The sequence below is a fragment of the Vidua chalybeata genome, chromosome 23 (assembly GCF_026979565.1).
Source record: "Vidua chalybeata isolate OUT-0048 chromosome 23, bVidCha1 merged haplotype, whole genome shotgun sequence".
Taxonomy (NCBI): domain Eukaryota; kingdom Metazoa; phylum Chordata; class Aves; order Passeriformes; family Viduidae; genus Vidua; species Vidua chalybeata.
Window position 1 is genome coordinate 1,651,403 of NC_071552.1, and position 20,229 is coordinate 1,671,631.

Below are 20,229 nucleotides of genomic sequence, written 5' to 3' on the forward strand. Positions count from 1 at the left end.
CCTCAAAAAAGTGTTGCTGATGAACATAAAAACCTTGAAAGTTGAATGTTCCTAAAGTCAATCTGCAAAAGTATTTTATTCTACGTCAATCCTTGTTGTATTTTCTAAGGGACATTAATTATCCTTGTATTAAGTCACCTCTAAGTATTAATTCATACAAATATTCTTTGCTTTATGAAGTAAGGCAGAGCAGATCTAGCTACAGAGAAAACATTTTAGGCAACCCAAAAGCAGTAAAAACGGTTCAGAAGCACACACAGAATTTCTGGAAATTCTTTATTGCATGGATTAAGAAAAAAGTATTCCCTTTTCTACATCAATTCCCAGCGTCCAAAGAGTTACAGGGTCTGCCTTACACACTGATGTCAGAAGAAGCAGTTCAGTTTTCCACAAGCCAAGCTTGTTTTACAGAACAGGAAATCAACCAACAGTTAGAAAAACACTCATTAAAGCTGGTATTACAAGGAGAGTTCCCTTTAGCTATGCAAGTCTGCCACTGATGCAATTCATTCATCCCAATTTACAGTGCAGCTCGATTCCACTCACTCTCACTGGACATTTTCCAGTTAAATCTGTATTTAAACCTGTTTTTTCTCTGTATGTTCTAAACTAGCTCTGAGCCCCCTGCAGGCTCGCTGGGGACCGCTGGCTGTTCCTTTGTGGTGCAGGACGTTGCTCACAAGCTGATGAAGCAGAGGCAGCAGAGGACAATCGTGTGTGTCAGGGCTGGGGCTCCTCAGAGGCTCCAGAGCATGGCCACGGCCTTGCAGATGCCCACGTCGTGGTAGTTGAAGTGGCAGAGGCCAGCGAAGGTCAGGGCAGAGAGGATGTACAGCCCCGTGTTGGCCACTTTAATGGGGACATCTCCGTGCACATAATCAGTAATTACCTGGCCCAGACCCCTGAACAAGAGAGAAAAGTTCAAATCAGCAAAGTTCACTCACTGAAATCCATCCACGTTGTGTCCCCGTTCTACCAGCTCGCTTTTCCCCCCCTGCTGCCATCAGCCTTTCCTGAAGAATGCTCAGTTCACACACAGAAAGAGGAAGAACCTATTTCAAAAACAAAACAAAACATCCCACAGATCCTATTGAAAATGCACAGATTGGCTCAGAGATTTCTTGAGAAAACAGGTGCTGACCACAGCTCTCCAAACAGAATCCTTGGAATCTGCCTTCTCATCTGACTAGAAAAGAGGAAAACCAAGGAAATATCTGGGACCAGCCACTGTCACAAAGGCACAGAAGACTCCTGGGTATGTGTTTAGATTAGAAGAGTGGCAACCAAAGAAATTAGCACATTTTCAGTTTTTTCCACATCTAGAAGTGAACTCCTGTCCAGATTTGAACTATCTAGCAACAGGAGACACAGGATGCTTGTTTTGGGAAAAAGCTCCCAGAGCAAGGGAAGTGCAAGAATCCCTGGCACAAATTCCTAAGGGCAAAACTGAGGTTTAAGAAAAACTTGGCACCCCCAAAGTATCATGAAAATCTGCTTTATCCTTGTAACAAGGAACTCCCAAACCAGGATCACCTCAGGAAGGTGGATGCTGCCAGCCTGGCCAGCCATGTAGATCCGCTCCTAATTAGCTCTGCTAATTAGCAGAACTAATTAGCAGCAGAACTACACTGAGCAAACACCCAGCCAGGAATAAAGGAAATAATCATCCGGGTCTCCTTAGTGGGATATTTGCTCTTTATTATGCAGAACCTCATCACCACTGAGATGTACAAAGCCAGTGCACGGAGCTTTAGAGGCAGAATATTTTTGTATTATTTATATACAGCTCTGTCCTCTTTCTGTTCCCTCTGTTCACACTGGTTCTTCCACGGGCTAAAAACATCCAGGATTCTACACCTCCAGGGGCAAGGAAGTGATCTTAAGGTTAAGATACTACAGAGATTTTATGGATTCTTTTTTCTGACTGCGAGAACAGCGTGAGAAAGGAAGACCAAAGTCCAACCACTCCTGCCAAAGATCACGACTGCCACCGAACGTGGAGACCAAAGACTTTTTCCAGGTGTTTTACACTAGACCAGGATGAGGTTTGGAGGCACCAAAGCTTCTCTGCTGTGAGTTGAGCCCTGCTGTGCTTACCAGTGGCCGTGCAGGGTGAGGGCTGCAGCCAGGGAATAGTCCACAGCGGGTCCGGGGTACAGGTAGGCTGCGGGGAGCAGCCCCAGCAGCAGCACGCTGACCGCTCGCTCCCCTGTCCAGTGCAAAGATGCAGCCTTGGAAGTGCCTGCAAAGAGAAACATCCTCAGGGAAAAGCCCCTCTGCCAAGGGATGAAGGGATGGCTTTGAAATCTGGAGAGTTTGCAAACCAAAACCCTGCGTGAGCAACACCTGGAAACACGACGGGAGCATCGGCCCAGGCTGAAACCATCAAGAACTGACTGTGAAATTATCAATGCAACACCCCCAAAGTGCTCAACTAACACACAGATATCCATCCACCTAAACCAAAATGCAAGTGTTTTTCTTTGTTTTGGCACGGAGAAAAGAAATTCAGAAAGTGACAAGATAAGGAAAGCAAAGGACCTGAAGTTTGGGCTTGGGCAAAGTGCAAACTGAAGTGCTACTAACTGGTAACAGTGCTGCTGAAGGTGAGGGTACACACACTCCTCACAGCCTGAGGCACCACAGCTGCACCATTATTTATCACAAATAACATCTCTGCACGGTTACTGCCCTATCTAACAACGCTCAGCATTTCACAAGTTCTCCCTTAAATCAACGGGCATTTAGGATTATTTTTTCCTTTGCTGGTAACACCCTTAACTGTGCATCACCCAACAAGACACCAAGAAAACCACTGCACCATGTGTAAATCTCTTCTGTTCTTTGTTACAGCTGCCACTTAAAATCTCCTAGAGTGGCCCAAAAATATGATAGACTCAGCCTGGTTTGGGATGGGAAGGACCTTAAATCTCATCTTGTTTTTAAATCCCTGTATGGCCTTTGGGTATCACCTCCATCAGCTCTGTTCCTTATCCCTGCACCGCTGTTGGTCCCTTGGAGGACCTGAGCCACAATCTGGTCCTTTACAAGCCATTCTGGACAGAATCACTGAGTACTCAGAAGGTGGAACAGACCTTAAGGATCATCTAATCCCAACGCCTGCCACAGGGGCAGGATGCCTTGCGCTAGACCGGGGCGCTGGGGTTCAGCAGTTCCAAGGAGGGGAAAACGGGTCCTGACCCCGGGAAAACGAGACCCCCGCACACAGACAGACACACAGACACACAGACACAGAGACAGACAGACAGGGCCGTACCGTGTCCCTGGCGGGGCGGGCCGTGGCTGTCGCGGGCCGGAGCGCAGCGGGCGGCGGCGGCACCGAGCGCGGCGGGGCGGCGGAGCAGGGCCGAGCCGAGGAGAGCTGCGGGGACAGCGGGGCGCGGCGTGAGGGTCCCGCACCCCCACCCTCCCGGCTCCCGGAGCCATCAGCATCCCGCACCATCCGAGCGTCCCACGGCCTTTGGGGTCCCGCACCATCCGGGGTCCCGCACCCTCCGGGGTCCCCCCCCTCCGGAACTCCGCAGCCTCCGGGGTTTCGCACCATCCGAGGGTCCCGCACCCTCCTGAGTCCCGCACCATGCGAGGATCCCGCACCCTCCGGAACCCCGCACCCTCCGGGGGTCCCGCACCATCCGAGGGTCCCGCACCCTCCGGAGTCCCGCACCCTCCGGGTTCCCGCACCATCCGGGGTCCCGCACCATCCGAGGGTCCCGCACCATCCGAGGGTCCCGCACCCTCCGGAACCCCGCGCCCTCCGGGGTCCCGCACCATCCGAGGGTCCCGCACCATCCGAGGGTCCCGCGCCCTCCGGGGTCCCGGTCCCCGCCTCACTCACCCAGGGCAGCCCCGCGGGGCCGCGGCCGCAGCAGCGCCAGCGCCATGTCCGCTCCAAGGGCACCGCGCCCGGACACGGAAGCGCCGCCCGAGCTCCCGCCGCCGCTTCCGCCTCCGGGGCACCGGCCCGGCCGGGAGCGGCGGCCGCGGAGCTGCCCGGGGCCGCCGCGAACGGCCGGAGGCAGCGGTGGGTGCGATTTTGGGAAGGAATCCTCCCCTGCGAGGGCGGGCAGGCCCTGGCACAGCTGCCCGGAGGAGCTGTGGCTGTCCCATCCCTGGAAGCGCCCAAGGACAGGTTGGACAACCTGGTGGAAGGTGTGGTGCTCACGGACATGGAATATCTCTAAATTCCGTTCCAGCCCAAACCGTTTTGTAATTCTAGAATTCTGCCTTAAACCCTGCAGCAGACCCAGGTGCAACTCACCTGTGTGTTCACTACTGAAACACCTTTGTACACAGAATAAACACCTCCGTGAACATCCCGTTTTTCTTTCCATTTGAAAGGAAACAAGGAACAGCAATCGGGGCTTGGAGTGAGGATCTGGGGCCGCTGTTTTGTGCTTGTCCAAGACACAACAATCACTCCACACATTTCCCCAGTGCCCTGATTTCATCTCCTGCAAGTGTGCTCAAGCAGAAACAAACAGCACAGGGAGAACACAGGCACCACCCAGACTCCCAGGCCTGTGCTCTGTCCCCGGGCTTTGCTCCAGAACAGTGACAAAAGCATCAAACACATCTGCATTTATTTCTTTTATTAAAAGGCTCGGCTGTTCGCCGCAGGGAGAACGGCCTGGTACCAGTTTCTCCAGTAACACAGAGCAGAGACAGGACACAACACCCAGCAAGGCCCCTCTGTCAGCACAAATGGTTTCAGCATCCCCATAGAGAAGGAAGGACGGTAGACATGGTGGCCAGTCCACAGCAGGCTCGGGACAGGAGTCTAAACCAAGCAAATGAACTGGTGGCTTTTTTTCACCATTAGAGAAGTCACTGCCCCTTCAGCTGGAATGGGAATATTCCCTCAGCTCCCCTCCGTGTCCAGCTGAGCCTGTGCACGCCTCCACAGCTCTGCTTTTGGTGGAGGATGGGAAGACAAAACTACTGTGGGGGTCACAGTGACATTTCCTCTATTACCAGCTTGCTTTATCAGCCTGTCCTCTCTCCTACTGGCCATTGTTTTGGTGAGCCAAAAGAGCAATCTGTTCAAACATAATTTAAGAAAAGAAACAACCCGATCACAGCCAAGCTGGCAGCACGAGCCCACCTGTGGGCCAGGTAGGTGCTGTCCTGCAGTGCTGCCTGGCGAGCCCGAGGCTGCCCAGGCTCGTTGCTCCCTGTGGGCTGGCAGCGCGTGTGTAAACCAGTGTTGGAGCAGTGGGGCAGTGCTGAGTGACAAAGACCTGCCTCTGTCCTCCCCTCCTGCTCTGAGCTGCACCCAGACCCCTCAGTCCTCATCAGAGCTGTCCTCAGATTTCTCATCCCCCGCCACCTTCCAGTTCTTCCTCTTGCTCCTCTTCTCCGGCACCTCACTCGGCCTCTCGGGCACGGAGTTGTGGCGCTTCTTTCTCTTCCTTGGGGGCCGTTTCTCCTTTTTCCCCTCGGATTCAGTGTCCTCAGAGCTGCTGGTGCTGGAGCTGCTTGCATGGCAAAAGTCACTCTCCTGCCCAGAAGAAGAGGTAGGTTCCTTGGCAGGCACTTTCCTGGGCTTTTTCTTGCGCTTGTGTTTTCTTTTCTGGGTGCTTGGGGTCTCCTCTCCTGAGCCCTCGCTCTCCCCCCGGGAGGAATCTGTGGAAGTTCTCTCCTGCTCCTTTTTCTTTTTCTTCCTCTTTTTGTGTGAGCGCTTTTTTTGCTTCTTCTTGTGGGATTTCTTGGTTTTTTTCCTTTTGTGGGACTCACGGGCTGTTTGCTTCCCCAGGTGGGATTTCTTCTTCCCATTGACAGCATTTTGCTCATCTCCTTCCTGCTGATCACTGGAAAAAGAACAGGAGGAAGTGAACTGAAAGCCACTGAGTGATGAAACTCATTCATATCCAATCTGTAAGCCTGAAAAATAATGGTGATTCTGCTGGGTGTAGATTAAAAATAATTCATTCTGTCTTAAAGTCTTGTTTTTCCACTCTCCAGGATACTGCAAGAATTTATTTACCTCCTAGACTCATAGATTTTGGTAAATCCAGCTAAACCTGACTATCTTAATACAAAAGATTCTCCTAAGACTCACACCACATTAATGGATTTGAGTTTTTTAACAGTTAGGCTTTGCGTTCAAGGTTGATCTCTATTCAAAATTCAAAACTCGGTTTGTAAAATTCCCTGCAGAGCTTCTCAGAAGGCAGATTCTGGATCCATCAGTAAGGGTGGCTGCCTTACCTGTCTGTGTCAAATTCTTCAGGGTACAACTCTTTATATCCACTGTGCCCCCACCTGTAAGAAAGCAGAACCATCCATTAAAAACAGACAACCTATTTGAGGACAAAAGTGCAATTCTGAAAAGGCAGAGCCACAGAATGAATCTGAGTTTAGACAGGAAGGAAATAGGACTGATTTGGTTGGTGCTATTTAAACACACCTTATGTTCTCAAACCACAACTCTGATTTCTTTAAATCCAACTCTGGACTTGTGTTTCTTGAGATTTTTTTAAGCTTATTGGGTAGAGTAAAAAATATTAAGCTTAGGGCTGGACTTTTGTTGCTTAGTGTGGCTTAGAAACTCCACAGATGAGCTCAGATTGGTTTTTCTGTGACATGGCAGAAGTTTGTACATGTCATTCATTCTCAAAATGAGCTGAAGCTCTATTTCATCACAGCACACAGAAATGTGTCTTTTTTTTTTTTTTTTGTACAGGGCTCCAAAAAGATGTTTTAATTACAACCACAGACACACAGAATTCCCTCACAGACCTGTCTGGCATGTTGGCTTCACATTCATACAGCTTTTTATTCCAGGATCTGGCCCTGAGGAGATCATCTTCCACCAGGTCAAGGAGCTGCGGGTTCCTGGATCTCCAGTCTGCCCTGTGCCCCTCCTCGTCGAAGCCATCGCTGCGCATGCGGCTGCTGCGGAGAGGGAACAGCTCCTTCAGGTGGGGAACAGCTCCTTCAGGTGGGGAACAGCCCCTTTGGGTGGGGAACAGCTCCTTCAGGTGAGGAACAGCCCCTTTGGGTGGGGAACAGCTCCTTCAGGTGGGGAACAGCTCCTTCAGGTGGGGAACAGCTCCTTCAGGTGGGGAACAGCTCCTTCAGGTGAGGAACAGCTCCTTCAGGTGGGGAACAGCTCCTTCAGGTGGGGAACAGCTCCTTCAGGTGAGGAACAGCTCCTTCAGGTGGGGAACAGCTCCTTCAGGTGGGGAACAGCTCCTTCAGGTGAGGAACAGCCCCTCAGGTGGGGAACAGCCCCTTTGGGTGGGGAACAGCTCCTTCGGGTGGGGAACAGCTCCTTCAGGTGGGGAACAGCCCCTTTGGGTGGGGAACAGCCCCTTACAGCCCCTCCGGGTAAGGAACAGCCCCTTCGGGTGGGGAGCAGCCCCTCAGGTGGGGAACCCCTCCCAGCCACCCCTCATTCACGGGGGACCTCCCAACACATCTCACACCAATGGTCAGGCTTAGGCAGAGGCTCGACCTCTTTCCAGGAGTCATTAAGGAGATAATGGATGTTCCTGTGGTGTGTCTCACCTGGAGGTGTCTGACAGCATTCTGCTCTGCCTTTTCCAGTAAGTCTCTTCTGTCTGCTTCTCCCACTCCCGTATTTTCCACATTTCTGTCTCTTCCTGAAGCTGAAAGTCACAGAAAGGGAAAGGAGTTTAACATCAGGGAAAATTCACAGCCACGCAGCACCAACCTCAACACTCCTGGTAAGGAAACTCACAGCCACCTTTCCTACCATCCCAAAACAAAGGATTACTTACACATATCTGTATCCAAAAGAGAACTTCCTGGTGGTGTTTAAACCTGCTGAATTATGATTCATGAAACACTCTGCTAAACTTAATGGAGTTGCTTAATCTTGCACTAAAATCCTGCCTGTGCACACAACGTCCACATTGTTTCATGCAATTAAAAGCACATACACAGCGCAACAAATAAAACAAAACAAAACCTATTAAAGATTTGCTACTTTTTAAGTAACTACAGACATATTCCCTCAGCGGGGTGAGAAACCGAAACTCGGGGAAAACCGGAACGGCGTTAAACCAAAAGCGACCCTGAGGATGCGGCCGGCTGACCAGACTCTTCTTTCTGCCCAACACTCCCGCTCTGCCCCGCAGCATCAGCAGGAGCCGCACCACCGGGATGTCCCCGCAGCCCGGGATGTCCCCGCACACCGTCGTGTCCCCGCACGCTCACGGTGTCCCCGCAGCTCGGCGCCGCAGGCCCCGCTGGGCGCGGGCGGCCGGGGCCTCACCTTGTTGTGCGCTCCGGTGTGGCGGATGACGTTGCGCAGCAGCACCTTCCCCACGGGCACGCGGGACATGCTGCGGGCGCTGCCGCGGGCCGGCCCGGGCGCGGTGCCGGTGCCGGTGCCGGTGCTGGCGGTGTTTGCGGCGGCGGGGCCGGGCCGGGCCGGGCCGGGCCGGGCGGGGGACGCGGAAACGCGCGGGGCCGCGCGCGCGCCGCTTCCGGCGCCGTCTCCCGGGCAACGGCGCCGCCAGGGCCGTGAGGGCCGTGAGGGCCGCGGGCTCCGGGACGGACCCGGACAGCCCCGAACGGACCCGAACCGCCCCGAACGGACCCGAACCACCCCGAACGGACCCGGGACAGCCCCGAACGGACCCGAACCGCGCCGAACGGGCCCGGACAGCCCCGAACGGACCCGGTACCGCCCCAGACGGGCCCGGACAGCCCCGAGCGGGCCCGGGACAGCCCCGAACGGAGCCGAACCGCGCCGACGAACCCGAACTTCCCCGAACGGACCCGAACCGCCCCGAACGCACCCGGACAGCCCCGAACGGGCCCGAACCGCCCCGAACGCACCCGGTACTGTCCCGAACGGACCCGAACCGCCCCGAACGGACCCGGGACAGCCCCGAACGGGCCCGAACCGCCCCGAACGGACCCGAACCGCCCCGAACGGGCCCGGTACCGCCCCGAACGGGCCCGGCCCGGCACCGGATCCAGCCCCGCGCTGCCCCCGCGGCTCGGACCGCCTGGGCCCCGCTGCCGGAGCTGGGGATGGCCCGGGACAGCCGGTGGCTGCTCTAAAGAAATCCTCTTTTGGGGGAAAAATAGCCCAGAAATTCCCAGAAACACTGTGGCTGGGTAATGCTGGAAACGATGGAACTCGTTAATAGCTTAAATCAATTACTTAACCAGTAAAATTTAAGTAATGGCTTAAATTCCATTTTAAGGAATGGTTTAAATTCCATTTTAAGGAATGGTTTGAATTCAGTTTTAAGTAATGGTTTTAATAAAATATTAAATGATCGTTTTAATCAGTTTTGGGTCGTATTTATAATTTAATTAATTTTTTAAATTGCCTTTTAATTAATTGTTTTCTGTAATTGTGGATATTCTTAGCCAGCATTTAGCAAAGCTGTTGTAAGATACTTCTGCAGAAACACAGCTTGGGTGAACGACTGAAACTTCTTGAAGTTTTGGCAGACTACACAACAAAAGCCCAGAGTGAAAATCTTTGGTAGGAGTGGGGTTAAGGGAATTTTTAATTCACTTTTTACTCATGAGAGGTGAATATCTCAAATGCCTGTAGAGATGCAAGGAGAAAAGGAAGGTTGGAGGAATAGCAGCACCACCAAACTCATGAAAAAAATGAGTAAAGACTGTAAATCTTCAAAGAATTCTTGAATATTTAGTCACAGTACTTGCTATGTGCTGTAATAAAGAACCACCAATGCCTGCACGCTTTACTGAAGGGACAGCAGGGATGTGGTGGTGTGTTTTTGTTAAATAAATGGACAGGGTCCCATGGCTAGAGCAGCTCTCCTCAAGTATTTAATGCTGGCACGATGTGTCACACACAGCCCCGCAGCTGGACAGCGCAGAGAGGAAGCTGCAGGCAGCAAACAGCAAATGTCTGGCAAGATCTGTGATTAAATTTCAGGTTAATAGGGAGAGTTGCACTGTGAGACTGAAAGGCTGCAGAGCACTGACCCAGAGCAGGAAAGCCACACACAACTGAAGAGAAAAGCACTGGGACATGGTTTAGTAGTTGTCAATTCCAAACGTTTAATGGATCATGGGTTCACTAGAGCCAGTCTGGAATCAGGGTATTTCAGGTCATTCAAGAAAATCCAGAATCTTAATGCACTTTTTTGTTTTTTTTGCGCTTAAGCAAGGCATCACAGCAACCAGACACTAAATAGTTCCCACAAAAATATTTAATTTCCACAGTATTTTCTTTCAGTATCTTTAGTGAATTATGTAGAATTTTACAGGAGACAGTACTTAATGCAATATACAGAATAACAGGATCAGCCTGAACAACTTCTTCCTTTTTTTCCAACTCTGCCCCCCTATTTAATTCTCCTGGTCACTCTGTCATGACTGCACATTTGTCCTTTTTTTACATGAACATTTCCATGTGCGAAGTGGAATTTCAGAACGTTCAGCACTGCAGCCCTTGCAGGGTGCAATGCCTGGGGTAAGTGGACACGAGTCCAACAGACTAGAGAAGCACCTTACATACAATATGTACATGGAGAGCACATTCTGCAGCTTCACTGGGGCTGGACAAACATAGACAATCCAGGGGACGTCTGCAATTCCAGTGGCTTAAGTCAGAGCTTCCTATGTTAGAACGCCTGAAATGAAAAATCCCGAACATCCCAGTCCTCACATGATTAACATCCCCTGGTGGGGTTATCAACATGTGTGATTTGTCTACACTGCCCTCCAACACACCTGGAACATTCTGCAAAACAGTTACTTCCATGGCACCGGAGCCCGGGGTTAACTCAGCCAGAGGAACAGCAGCTACAGAGTTTCCACAGCAAAAGCAGATGTCAGTGAGAGTGGTGAGGAGACAGCACAGCCCCAGAGCTGTGACCCCACAGACAGCAGTGCTCTTTCCCCTTAAAGTGCTCAAAAGGGATCACGGAGCTCAGAAGGTCCCGGCCAGTGCCAAATTCCAAAAAGGCTTTGGAACAGCCGTGCTGGCCTTTGAGACACTACCCCAGGCACTCCAGTGCTGTGCCATCTCCCCAGCCCAGAACAGGATGTGGGGGAGCTCCCCTCCTCCTGGCACCCCTCTGTGGCCATCTCACCTGAGCTCCTGTCACGAGATGTTTGAAATTCCAGTCTCTGACAACACCGAGGTCGTGGAACTGTTGGTATGCACCCCCTGGGCACCCGAGTTTAGAAGCAGCTGGCACAATGCCAGGATAATTTTGTTTATTGTTTAAAATCTGGGATGCTTAACTCTGTTTTGGAAGAGTTTGCAAGTTAACTAACTGTATAAAAATACAGTGTAGCTGTAATATTGCTCTGAAAAGCACTTTTGCAAACTTTTTTTTTTTTTTTCTGTACAGACTGGTAAATAACATTACCAGATAATATAATACATTTTTTAAATAAAAAAAGGAACTCTCTCAAAGTCTGAACACTAAAGTCTAAATAGCTTGTTTAAAACACAACAGTGTGACCCACGAAAATTCTGTTTTGCATGGTTAAATTATAGCAGCATGGTTACTGGCTTTTCAAGGAATTTCTTGAACTCAGCAAGCCACTGTGCTCCAACTGCTCCATCCACAACACGGTGATCACAGCTCAGGGTGACAGACATCATGCTGGCCACGTCAAAGCTGGGAGAAAAACAACAAAAAAAGGGTTAACACACTCCTCTGCAAGGCAGTGCCACTTACACAGCAGAAAAAGCTACTTAGAGAGCCAGGAATAGCAGCTGGAGCTTGGTGACAGATGTTTCCCCCAGCTGCACTGGGGAGCAGATCTTGTTCATTCCTTCTCTGAGGAAAACCAAGGAAGGAACTCCCCACAGGCACTAAAAACACCTCTGGGTGTTCCCCTTAGGGCAGGGAGCTCAGCTGTCCTTGCAGCAGAAAAGACAGCCCCACACAAAGGAAAACAACCCTTTTAGCTGCAAGCAAGGGGATATTAGATACAGGATCCATCCTTTAGGCTTTCCTTAAATGCAAATTGAAGCAGGCACTGAAAGCACTGTGTCAACAGTACATTTTAGGGTTTTTACAATTATTATCTAATGTAGGTGTTAGGAAACTAGGCATGATTTCAGGGTTTGAGCTCAGGATCAGATGAAAACTCACCCTTTCTCATTATCAGCTGGCACTAGTATTTCTTTTGAGGAACCCACTGCCAGGATGCAGGCTTGAGGTGGATTGATTATGGCAGAGAAATTCTTAATCCCATACATTCCTAAATTGGAAATCGTGAAAGTCCCACCCTAAAAGAAAACACACACATTCATGGGCAAACTCAAAATACTGGTTTATGTGGGAATATGAGGAGAGGGGGGGACCTCCTTCCAGTCTGCAGCTTCCTGATGAGGGGAGGCTCTTTGGTGAGCAGGGACAGGATCCAGGGAGCAGCTGGAGCTGTGCCAGGAGAATTTGGGATGGAGATCAGGGAAAGGCTCTTCCCCAGAGGGTGCTGGCACTGCCCAGGCTCCCCAGGGAATGGGCACAGCCCCGAGGCTGCCAGAGCTCCAGGAACCTTTGGACAGCAGTGCCAGGGATGCCCAGGGTGGGATTTGGGGGTGTCAGTGCAGGGCCAGGGGCTGCATTCAATGGTCCCTGTGAGTCCCTTCCCACTCAGGATATTCTGTGATTACTGAACAAGGCTCAAACATCACAAAACAGCCTTTGCTCCTTTTAAACAAGCCAAGAGCAGCAGAGTTTAACACCACCATGGGTTTCTCACCTGGAATTCGTGAGGCTGGAGCTTCCCTTCCCGGGCTTTGGCTGCCAGGGAAGCCACGTCCTTGCTGATGGCAGCCAGGCCCTTGATGTGGGCGTTGAAGACGATGGGGGTGATGAGCCCTGCGGGGGTGCTGACAGCCACACTCACGTCCACCACGTGGTTCCTGCAACACACACAGCAGCTGAAATCACTCCAGCAAGGGAGCAAACAGAAAAAAATCAAAACAGTCCAGATTAACCCAAATTTAACATGAATTTGTGACAATTATTTCACCTTGCCCACCAGCCTCAGACTCAAAGATTTTATCACTTTAACAGAACCTCTCACCTTCACATCGTATTTTTCCCCTCCCTCAAATCCCAGCAGAAGTTCTGTTTTGCCATGAACAAAGGAATTTTCTGGCTCTGACCATGCCATACACTTACTGCCTAATAACTGTGTCCATCCATGAAGAATTTGCCTCAGGCACCTTCAAGCATGCCAATGCAGAAGCTTTAATTATGAAATCATTGACAGAAAGCTTAATGTTCTCCGAGACCTCCTGCAAAAAAAGAGATTCCAGGTGTCAGTTTGTCCCCTGCACATCCCCCCAGCTGATGAGGGTAGTCACTGCAGTTCACAGGGGACATTAGAAAACAATCACACCACTTGCAAGCATTAAAATTCAAGGATAATCTAGAAGGTGGAAGTATCTCCATAATTGAAGAACATAGGTTTTTTTAAATGTTTCGTTTTCCTCAAACTTGGCTTAGAATTATTATTCTGCCTAATTTTTTTTACCTTTCTTACTATTATAAAGCTTTCTATCCTTTTATTTTCCACCTGAAATAATGAATCACCACCAAGCAGAGCTGAGAAGAGCCCCTTAGGGAAGTCAGGAATCAGCAGACGTGAGGAAAATCTCATTCTGTCACAGACAGTCCAGAACTGACCCACAAAAGGCACTGAAAATAATGGTTTTTTTCCCAAGCCAAGATCCTAGAACTCACCTGATTGAGCTCTTTCCTTAGCACCAGGACTTTTCCCATGTTGACATCGATGGACAGGTAGTAGTGAGGTATCGTTTGTTTGGACTGCATCAGCCTCTGAGCAATGACCTGGGGGTGTGCAGGGCACGGAACACAAATCAGCCTGGAACATTCCCAGCTCAACCAGTGATCTTGGAAAAGACTGGAGCCTTACCCTGCGAATGTTGCTGATGGGGATGTCCGTGAAGGTCCCCTCGGGTGCTGCCCCCACTGCAGCAGGAATTGCCTCCGGAGCTGCAGCCTGCAGGGAACACCAGCGTCACCGCCAGAAACACCCAAAGAGCACCTGCAGCTCAGTGCTGAGGCCAAGCTGCCTCTTGGGAAGAGCAGCAGCTATTTCCACCTCTCCAGTGCCCACCAGGCTCCTTCTGACCCCTACATTTGGCTACAAAACGCAGTATGGAGTGTTTTAGCAGCTCGACACCGAGATGTGTTGCTGTGAAGCTCCCAGACCAGCCAGTCCTGCTCTAGTTGTTGTACAGTGCTGGGGGGCTCTCCCAAACTGCAGCACACAGAGAAACACCTCCATCAGCTCAGGGACAACACAAACCACAGCATCAGAACACTTCTGGGGCAGCAGCAACAGGCTGGGGTTTGCTAGGTCTGGCTTTCCTTTGATCCCCTCTCTTCAGCAATGCTGGACCAGCTGGGACTGGGTGAGCTCAGCCCGTGCAGATTTAGCAGCCAAAGGAAGGCTTGGGAGCACACTATTTTTTTTCTTAGTGGAATATCAAAGGGACAAACAAAGGGAGAAGGCTTCATCAGTGTTTCTGGCAGGTTAGATTTCCCAACCTTACAGTCACCACCACCCACACAATCCAGCAATGCCAGTTCCATGCAGGAACTGCCCTTCCACAGAGCCTTTCCATTGCTGTAACACCCATTCCCACAGATTTCCAGCCTACTCACTGGAGCAGCTTTTGATGGCACAAATGACTCCACATCTTTTTTGGTGATTCTGCCATCTGGTCCAGTACCTGAAAGAGGCAAAGGAAAATGGGAGAACATTTTGAATATTTCCGACATGGCTTTGCTTCTAAAGCAAAGTTTTATTCAACAGAGAGAATCACTGAACACAACTCCTGGCTCACAGCTGCACAGTCAGGAAGAACAGGAAAATATGGATCTACAGGGACAGAAAACTGACAGTGAGAGCAAAGAAGTGGAAAGGAAAGGTACCTTTCACTTGGGTAAGGTCGATTCCTTTCTCTGCTGCCAACTTCTTTGCCAGGGGACTGACCAGGACCCTTCCTCCTTTGCGGGGTGGCCCCGCTGAGGGGGCTGCTGGAGCAGGAGCAGCAGCAGGCTGGGGAGGAGGAGGAGCAGCTGCAGGAGGTGCCATCACCTTAACAAAGAATCAAAGCCATCAGTGGAACCCACAGCAAGAGAACTGGCCCATCTAATTATCAATCAAGAGATAATGACTCATCTGCACAAAGGCTCCCAGAAATGAAATCAGAAACTCACTGGGAAGGAGGTCAGCTGAGCTATACACCAAATAAAACAAAGAACTTATGCTCCCTATTTTCAAGGATGAGGAGGCACAAGCAACAAGCTGGGAAAAAGATGAGAATGAATGAAACCTGCTGTAAGTGTTGGAGGGCAAATCAGTGATCACTTCTCAACACACAGATCAGCCTTGCACTCACAAATCAGAACATTCCTCCTGAAGCCTGGGCTTCACACTGTCAACAGCAGCTCGGGTCAGTGGTGCCCCTGACTTCTCCTTACCTGTGGAGGAGGAGGAGGAGAAGGAGCTGCTGCCTTCATGTCAGTGACTGCAGCAGCCTGGTAGTCAGCAAAGGCTGGAATATCAGCCTCCTTCTCCACAATGATGCACAGAGGAGCTCCTAAGGGCACATCTCTTGTTCCTTCAGGCACCAAGATCTTTGCCAGGTAGCCTTCCTCCTGCACTTCAAAGCCTGCAGGGGAGAGAAACAACACTGAGGAACTGAAGAGCTGCTCCAAGTGCTGCTGCTGGAGACTGGCAGCTGAAGCAGGAGAATCCTTTCCAGCAGGGAACCTCTCCACACACTTGCTAAGAAGGATTGATGAGGAAATAAAAGTGCTTTTAGGAGCACTTTAGGAGTTCTGAAATTCCACTTCGCACATGGAAACGTTCATGTAAAAAAAGGACAAATGTTTGGCTCTCCAGTGGAATGAGATGTTAACAAAGCCTGTCCCACAGCACCACCCCCTGAGCAGCCAGAGGAGCTGGCAGAGGCTGCTCAGGACCCTTCCAAGGGCACCTCACCCACCCTGGCTGGGGACTCACCGATTGTGGCTTTGTCTGTCTCAATTTCGGCCAGTAAGTCTCCCTCATTCAGCTTCTCCCCAACCTTCTTCTCCCACCTCTGCACTGTGCCCATTGTCATGGTGGGTGACAGAGCAGGGAGGGTGATCTGGGAAGGCACAGAACACAACACAGTCACATCCTGCTCACCCAGAAGGCTCAGGAACACACTGTGACCTCCTGGGAAATGATGCCAACCTAAAGAAGCAGCTTTAATGCACTCCTGGGTCTGGCTCCAGGACAGCCAAGCAGAGCTGTCCCACTCTGCTGCTTTGGCTTCTTTTAGCAAGGCCTGAGCAGCAGAGCAAGCAAGAGCAGAGGACAAGAAATGGATAAATCAAAATGATCATCACTGCCATCACCCTGCAAGGCTAAGGAAGGCTGCAGCAAGTCACTTTGTCACTGTGACACACACACGGGGAGCAAAACTGGGCAGAGGGGGCAAGCAGAGGGAAGAAAGCAACTTTAGTAGCCAAAACACAAATTTAGAAGCCATTCATTAATTCTTTTATTACTGTTTTAGAACATCTCAGACAAATCAGTTCCCACATGCTTCATCTGTGGGATGGGGTTCAATATTCCAGAGTTTCTTTTTCAAAGCAACCCCCTGTACAAAGTGCTCAAATCCATCAGTGGATACACTTCAAAACCTAAGCAGAGCAAAAAGGTTATACCCACAAACACAGTTCATTACTGGTCACCCACAGACACATCTGGTGTGGTCAGCAGAGCACCACAGACTGGAGTTCTGCTCTGAGATATGAGCAGAGCTTACTCACACTAAGCACAAGGGCTTTTTATACCACAACTGCCCAAGTAATGCAGATTTGGCACATTTTTCAAGACAACAAGCCTGGAGGGACAAGTCTCTCCTCCACCAGCAGCTGGGATGCTGAAATGAATTTATCAAAAAAGCTTTCTGGGATGCCCCCCAACACCTGCTCTAAGCACACAACAACTGAAGTGGCACAGGCAATAAATTCCCTTTCCAGACAGTTTTTATGACAAAATGCCCCACAGGTAGCAATGCCAGGAGCATAAAAAGAGTGCAAGAAGCCTTAAAGCAGGAGCAGTGCTCTCTTACCTGCATGTGAGGAGGGTAAGAGCTGCCAGGGGCCTGAGGAGAAGGCTGAGGTGGTGGGGAGGGGGCTGCAGCTGGAGGGGGAGGCACTGAGGCTGCGGGGGCAGCAGCTGCTGCGGAATCCAGGGTGTAATTTTTGAAGGCATCAATATATTCAGGCCTGGAAGAACACACAGAGCCCCAAAGCCTGTCAGGTGATGGCCTCAGTCTTTCACTCAAGGCACCCCAGAAGCCCCAGGAGGGAAAATTCACATTGAGGGTTAGGAAAATACATACTTTTCTACTGTGATGCATATGACAGCCCCAATAGGAACATCCCTCGTTCCTTCAGGCACCAGGATCTTGGCCAGGTAACATTCTTCCAGGCTCTCAAAGCCAACTGTAGCTTTGTCTGTCTCCACCTTTGAGAGAGAACAGGAAATGGTGAGCCCAGAGCCTCACAGTGTGTTGTAGGGTCACAGCTCTGGAGAAATCACCCTGAGGCAGCAGCTCTAGGGAAGTTTGCCCTCAAACCGGCTCTGAGAGGCTGACAGCCACTCCTTCCCACCAGCATCCCTTGGGATCTGGGATCCCAAATCTGTCTTCAGCCAGGGACAGCCCCCAGGCCACACGTGCAGCTCAAGAGACACCAGCCCAGCCTCGTCCCCAGGATACCTCTGCTATGAGATCCCCTTCGTTGATCTTGTCCCCCTCCTTCTTCTCCCAGCGCGCGATGGTGCCCATCTGCATCGTGGGGGACAGCGCTGGCAGGGCCACCTGTGAGGGACAGGGCAGTGTCACAGCCCAGACAGATCCAGCAGCAGGGAGCACACACGGGACAGAGACAGATCCTCAGCTCAGCGTGGGATGTGGGGCACGGATCTGCTGCAAATCCCCAGCACTGCCCCAAGCTGCTGGTGAAGATCCCTGGCAAAGCCACACTGGGTGCTGAGGGCAGAGGCTGTGCTTGCCCCATCCCTGGAAGTGTTCAAGGTCAGCCTGGGTGGGGCTTGGAACAACCTGGGACAGTGGAAGGTGTCCCTGCACGTGGCTTTAAGGTCCATTCCAACCCCTTAACACTCCACGATTCTACCAAGAAAAGGTTCCAGAGAGCCAGGGCTTGGCCTGGGTCTGACAAGGACCAACAGCGGTGCTGGGATAAAGGACCAACAGCCACCCAGGGGCTTGAGCCTAAGTGGTGCCAAAGACACAAAACCCACCGATTTTCTCCCAGTTTGGGCGGCCAGGCGTTGGAACAGGATTACCCACGGAGGTGGCGGAGTCCCCAGCCCCGGGGGCGTCTAAGAGCCGTGTGGGTGGGGGGCTCCAGCGGCAGCGCTGGCTCGCTTATCCTGCGGGACTTCCCCAGCCTTGATGATCTCAATCCCCGGGGCGAACTGAGCCGCACGGGGAGGGGAGACGGAAAACGCGGAGGGGGAAAGAGAAAGGGCAGGGACGGGGAAAGAAAAGGGGCAGGGACGGGGGAAAGAGAAAGGGCAGGGAGGGGGAAAGAGAAAGGGCAGGGAGGGGGAAAGAGAAAGGGCAGGGAGGAGGAAAGAGAAGGGCCAGGATTCGGGAAAGAGAAGGGGCAGGGAGGGGGGAACAGAAGGGGCAGGGAGGGGGAAAGAGAAAGGGCAGGATTCGGGAAAGAGAAGGGGCAGGGACGGGGAAAGCGAAGGGGCAGGGACGGGGGCAGGATTGGGGACAGCACGGGGCAGGGAGGGGGCACGGGGGACAGCCCGGGGCCCGGGGGTGACTCTCACCTTCTGGTGCGCCGGGAGGCTGCAGCAGCGGCGCGGCACGAGCCGGGGCCAGGCGGGCGGCGGCAGCAGCGGGCGAGGCGCGGGGCCGCCCCAGACCGGGCCGCGCCGGGCCGGGCCAGCCCCGGCCCCGACCCCGGCCCCGAGCGCTCGGCGGGGCCGCACCAGGCCGGGCGGCCGGGCCGCGCCCCGGGACACGCGTCGCGCCAACACCCGCCACATGCTGGGGCTGGGCTGGAGCCGGGCTGGGCCGGGCGGACCGGGGCCGGCGGCGCTCGGTGACCTCCGTGCGGGCGGCGCGGCGCGACACTGGGGCGGCCGTAAAGCGGCGGCGGGCGGGAGCGGGCCCGCCTCAGGCACCGCCTCAGCGCCGCCCCGCCCGCAGCGCGGCGGCCCGGCCGGCTGCCGGGGGCTCGGCGCGGGCAGAGCGGGGCTCCGTGTGGCTCCGCACAGCTCCCTGGCAGGGAGGGGACGGCCGGCGGTCGGCTCTGCTCCGCGGGAGCAGGAGGAGAGGGAACGGGCCACAAGACGTGGATGCACGCGTGGGGATGGCGCCAGGCTCCGTTCAGTGCGGCAGGAGCGGCCACGAGCGAAAACAGAGCAAGTTCCACCTCGACCTAAGCAAGAAGTTCTTTCCGCGGCGGGTGGGTTTGTCCTGAGATGTGCTCTCGCTGCCACGTCCCAGGCCTGTCTGCCGCACTGCTTACACTTGGTTTATTTCTGCTCAGCTTTCCTCAGAGTTACTTTCCCGTTCCTATGCTTGCTAACTTGATCTTGTAGCAAGATCTCTGGAGTCAGAGTTAAAACTCATTTAAAGGTGACGCTTTTTGCTTTTACGGGGGAGAAACCTCCCAAAGCAAGCTGCTCCTCTGGATAGCAGAGAAGGACATGAAGCTGGCCAACAACAGACCTTGAAAAGCTTCCTAATTTGCTCCATGAAACTCCAGCTTGGGTGCGTGGCTGTTGCTGAAATAAAACCCATGAGTAAAACCCAAAGAATGAAACACTTGTGAGAGGTTTGCAATTCAAATACAATTGATCTCAGTATCACAAGCCCATGCCCTCTTCACTAGAGACCATGCAACAGAGAAATTATGTCCAGGGGAGAAAGAAAATTGCTGTTTCTTTTCCAAAAGGGATGTATTTCCCCCATTAATTAACCTGCTCATTGATGAACTTTTCTCCCGCTGTCTGAAAGCAGAAAGTCGCACAAATTGTCCAGAACAGGAGGCAGCTTGTGTTGTGCCAATGTGGCACAAAACCACGTAGGAGCCCTGATGTAAAAACCCAGTATCAACCAGTTGGATTTCCATAGTAAGATAAAATTACAAGGCCAGTGTTGTGTCGACAGAAGATGATACAAAACATCTCAGCATCCAGCAA

At 52.1% G+C, this 20,229-nt stretch overlaps 3 protein-coding genes across 4 annotated transcripts; all 3 read right to left on the reverse strand.

Moving 5' to 3' along the window:
• Positions 1–259: 259 nt before the first annotated feature.
• Positions 260–3,931, reverse strand: SDHD (succinate dehydrogenase complex subunit D). Its single transcript, XM_053963468.1, has 4 exons — positions 3,857–3,931; positions 3,278–3,382; positions 2,098–2,242; positions 260–902 (listed from the first exon to the last, which is right to left on the reverse strand). Exons 1-4 carry the CDS (start codon positions 3,900–3,902, stop codon positions 737–739), a joined length of 462 nt encoding a protein of 153 aa, XP_053819443.1. The 5' UTR covers positions 3,903–3,931; the 3' UTR covers positions 260–736.
• A 664-nt stretch (positions 3,932–4,595) lies between these two features.
• Positions 4,596–8,867, reverse strand: NKAPD1 (NKAP domain containing 1). Of its 2 annotated transcripts, none has more exons than XM_053963531.1 (5): positions 8,830–8,867; positions 7,531–7,631; positions 6,760–6,915; positions 6,229–6,282; positions 4,596–5,828 (listed from the first exon to the last, which is right to left on the reverse strand). In XM_053963531.1, the coding sequence occupies exons 2-5, from the start codon at positions 7,611–7,613 to the stop codon at positions 5,303–5,305; spliced, it is 819 nt and encodes a 272-aa protein (XP_053819506.1). In that variant the 5' UTR covers positions 7,614–7,631; positions 8,830–8,867; the 3' UTR covers positions 4,596–5,302. The 2 variants fall into 2 exon arrangements, with proteins under 2 accessions (XP_053819506.1, XP_053819505.1); XM_053963530.1 differs by lacking the exon at positions 8,830–8,867 and adding an exon at positions 8,261–8,420.
• Positions 8,868–10,172: 1,305 nt separating this feature from the next.
• On the reverse strand, positions 10,173–19,083 carry DLAT (dihydrolipoamide S-acetyltransferase). The gene is made up of 14 exons (XM_053963276.1): positions 18,850–19,083; positions 17,762–17,863; positions 17,384–17,508; positions 17,111–17,267; positions 16,009–16,135; positions 15,465–15,655; positions 14,909–15,078; positions 14,643–14,706; positions 13,888–13,974; positions 13,695–13,802; positions 13,131–13,246; positions 12,706–12,868; positions 12,093–12,229; positions 10,173–11,612 (listed from the first exon to the last, which is right to left on the reverse strand). The coding sequence occupies exons 1-14, from the start codon at positions 19,066–19,068 to the stop codon at positions 11,483–11,485; spliced, it is 1,896 nt and encodes a 631-aa protein (XP_053819251.1). The 5' UTR covers positions 19,069–19,083; the 3' UTR covers positions 10,173–11,482.
• Positions 19,084–20,229: the final 1,146 nt, after the last annotated feature.

What these genes read in the sequence shown, in the direction of transcription:
- SDHD (XM_053963468.1), bottom strand. Translation starts at nt 3,902, where the DNA reads ATGGCGCTGGCGCTGCTGCGGCCGCGGCCCCGCGGGGCTGCCCTGG. An exon ending in CCCGCCCCGCCAGGGACACG is followed by an intron (nt 2,243 to 3,277) that starts GTACGGCCCTGT and finishes TTCTCTTTGCAG; the next exon opens with GCACTTCCAAGGCTGCATCT. An exon ending in CTCACCCTGCACGGCCACTG is followed by an intron (nt 903 to 2,097) that starts GTAAGCACAGCA and finishes TCTCTTGTTCAG; the next exon opens with GGGTCTGGGCCAGGTAATTA.
- NKAPD1 (XM_053963530.1), bottom strand. Translation starts at nt 8,329, where the DNA reads ATGTCCCGCGTGCCCGTGGGGAAGGTGCTGCTGCGCAACGTCATCCGC. An exon ending in ACACCGGAGCGCACAACAAG is followed by an intron (nt 7,632 to 8,260) that starts GTGAGGCCCCGG and finishes TGTGACTTTCAG; the next exon opens with CTTCAGGAAGAGACAGAAAT. An exon ending in ATGCTGTCAGACACCTCCAG is followed by an intron (nt 6,916 to 7,530) that starts GTGAGACACACC and finishes CCCTCTCCGCAG; the next exon opens with CAGCCGCATGCGCAGCGATG.
- DLAT (XM_053963276.1), bottom strand. Translation starts at nt 19,068, where the DNA reads ATGTGGCGGGTGTTGGCGCGACGCGTGTCCCGGGGCGCGGCCCGGCCG. An exon ending in CTCCTCCTCCTCCTCCACAG is followed by an intron (nt 15,079 to 15,464) that starts GTAAGGAGAAGT and finishes TTCTTTGTTAAG; the next exon opens with GTGATGGCACCTCCTGCAGC. An exon ending in CCATCAGCAACATTCGCAGG is followed by an intron (nt 13,803 to 13,887) that starts GTAAGGCTCCAG and finishes GCACACCCCCAG; the next exon opens with GTCATTGCTCAGAGGCTGAT.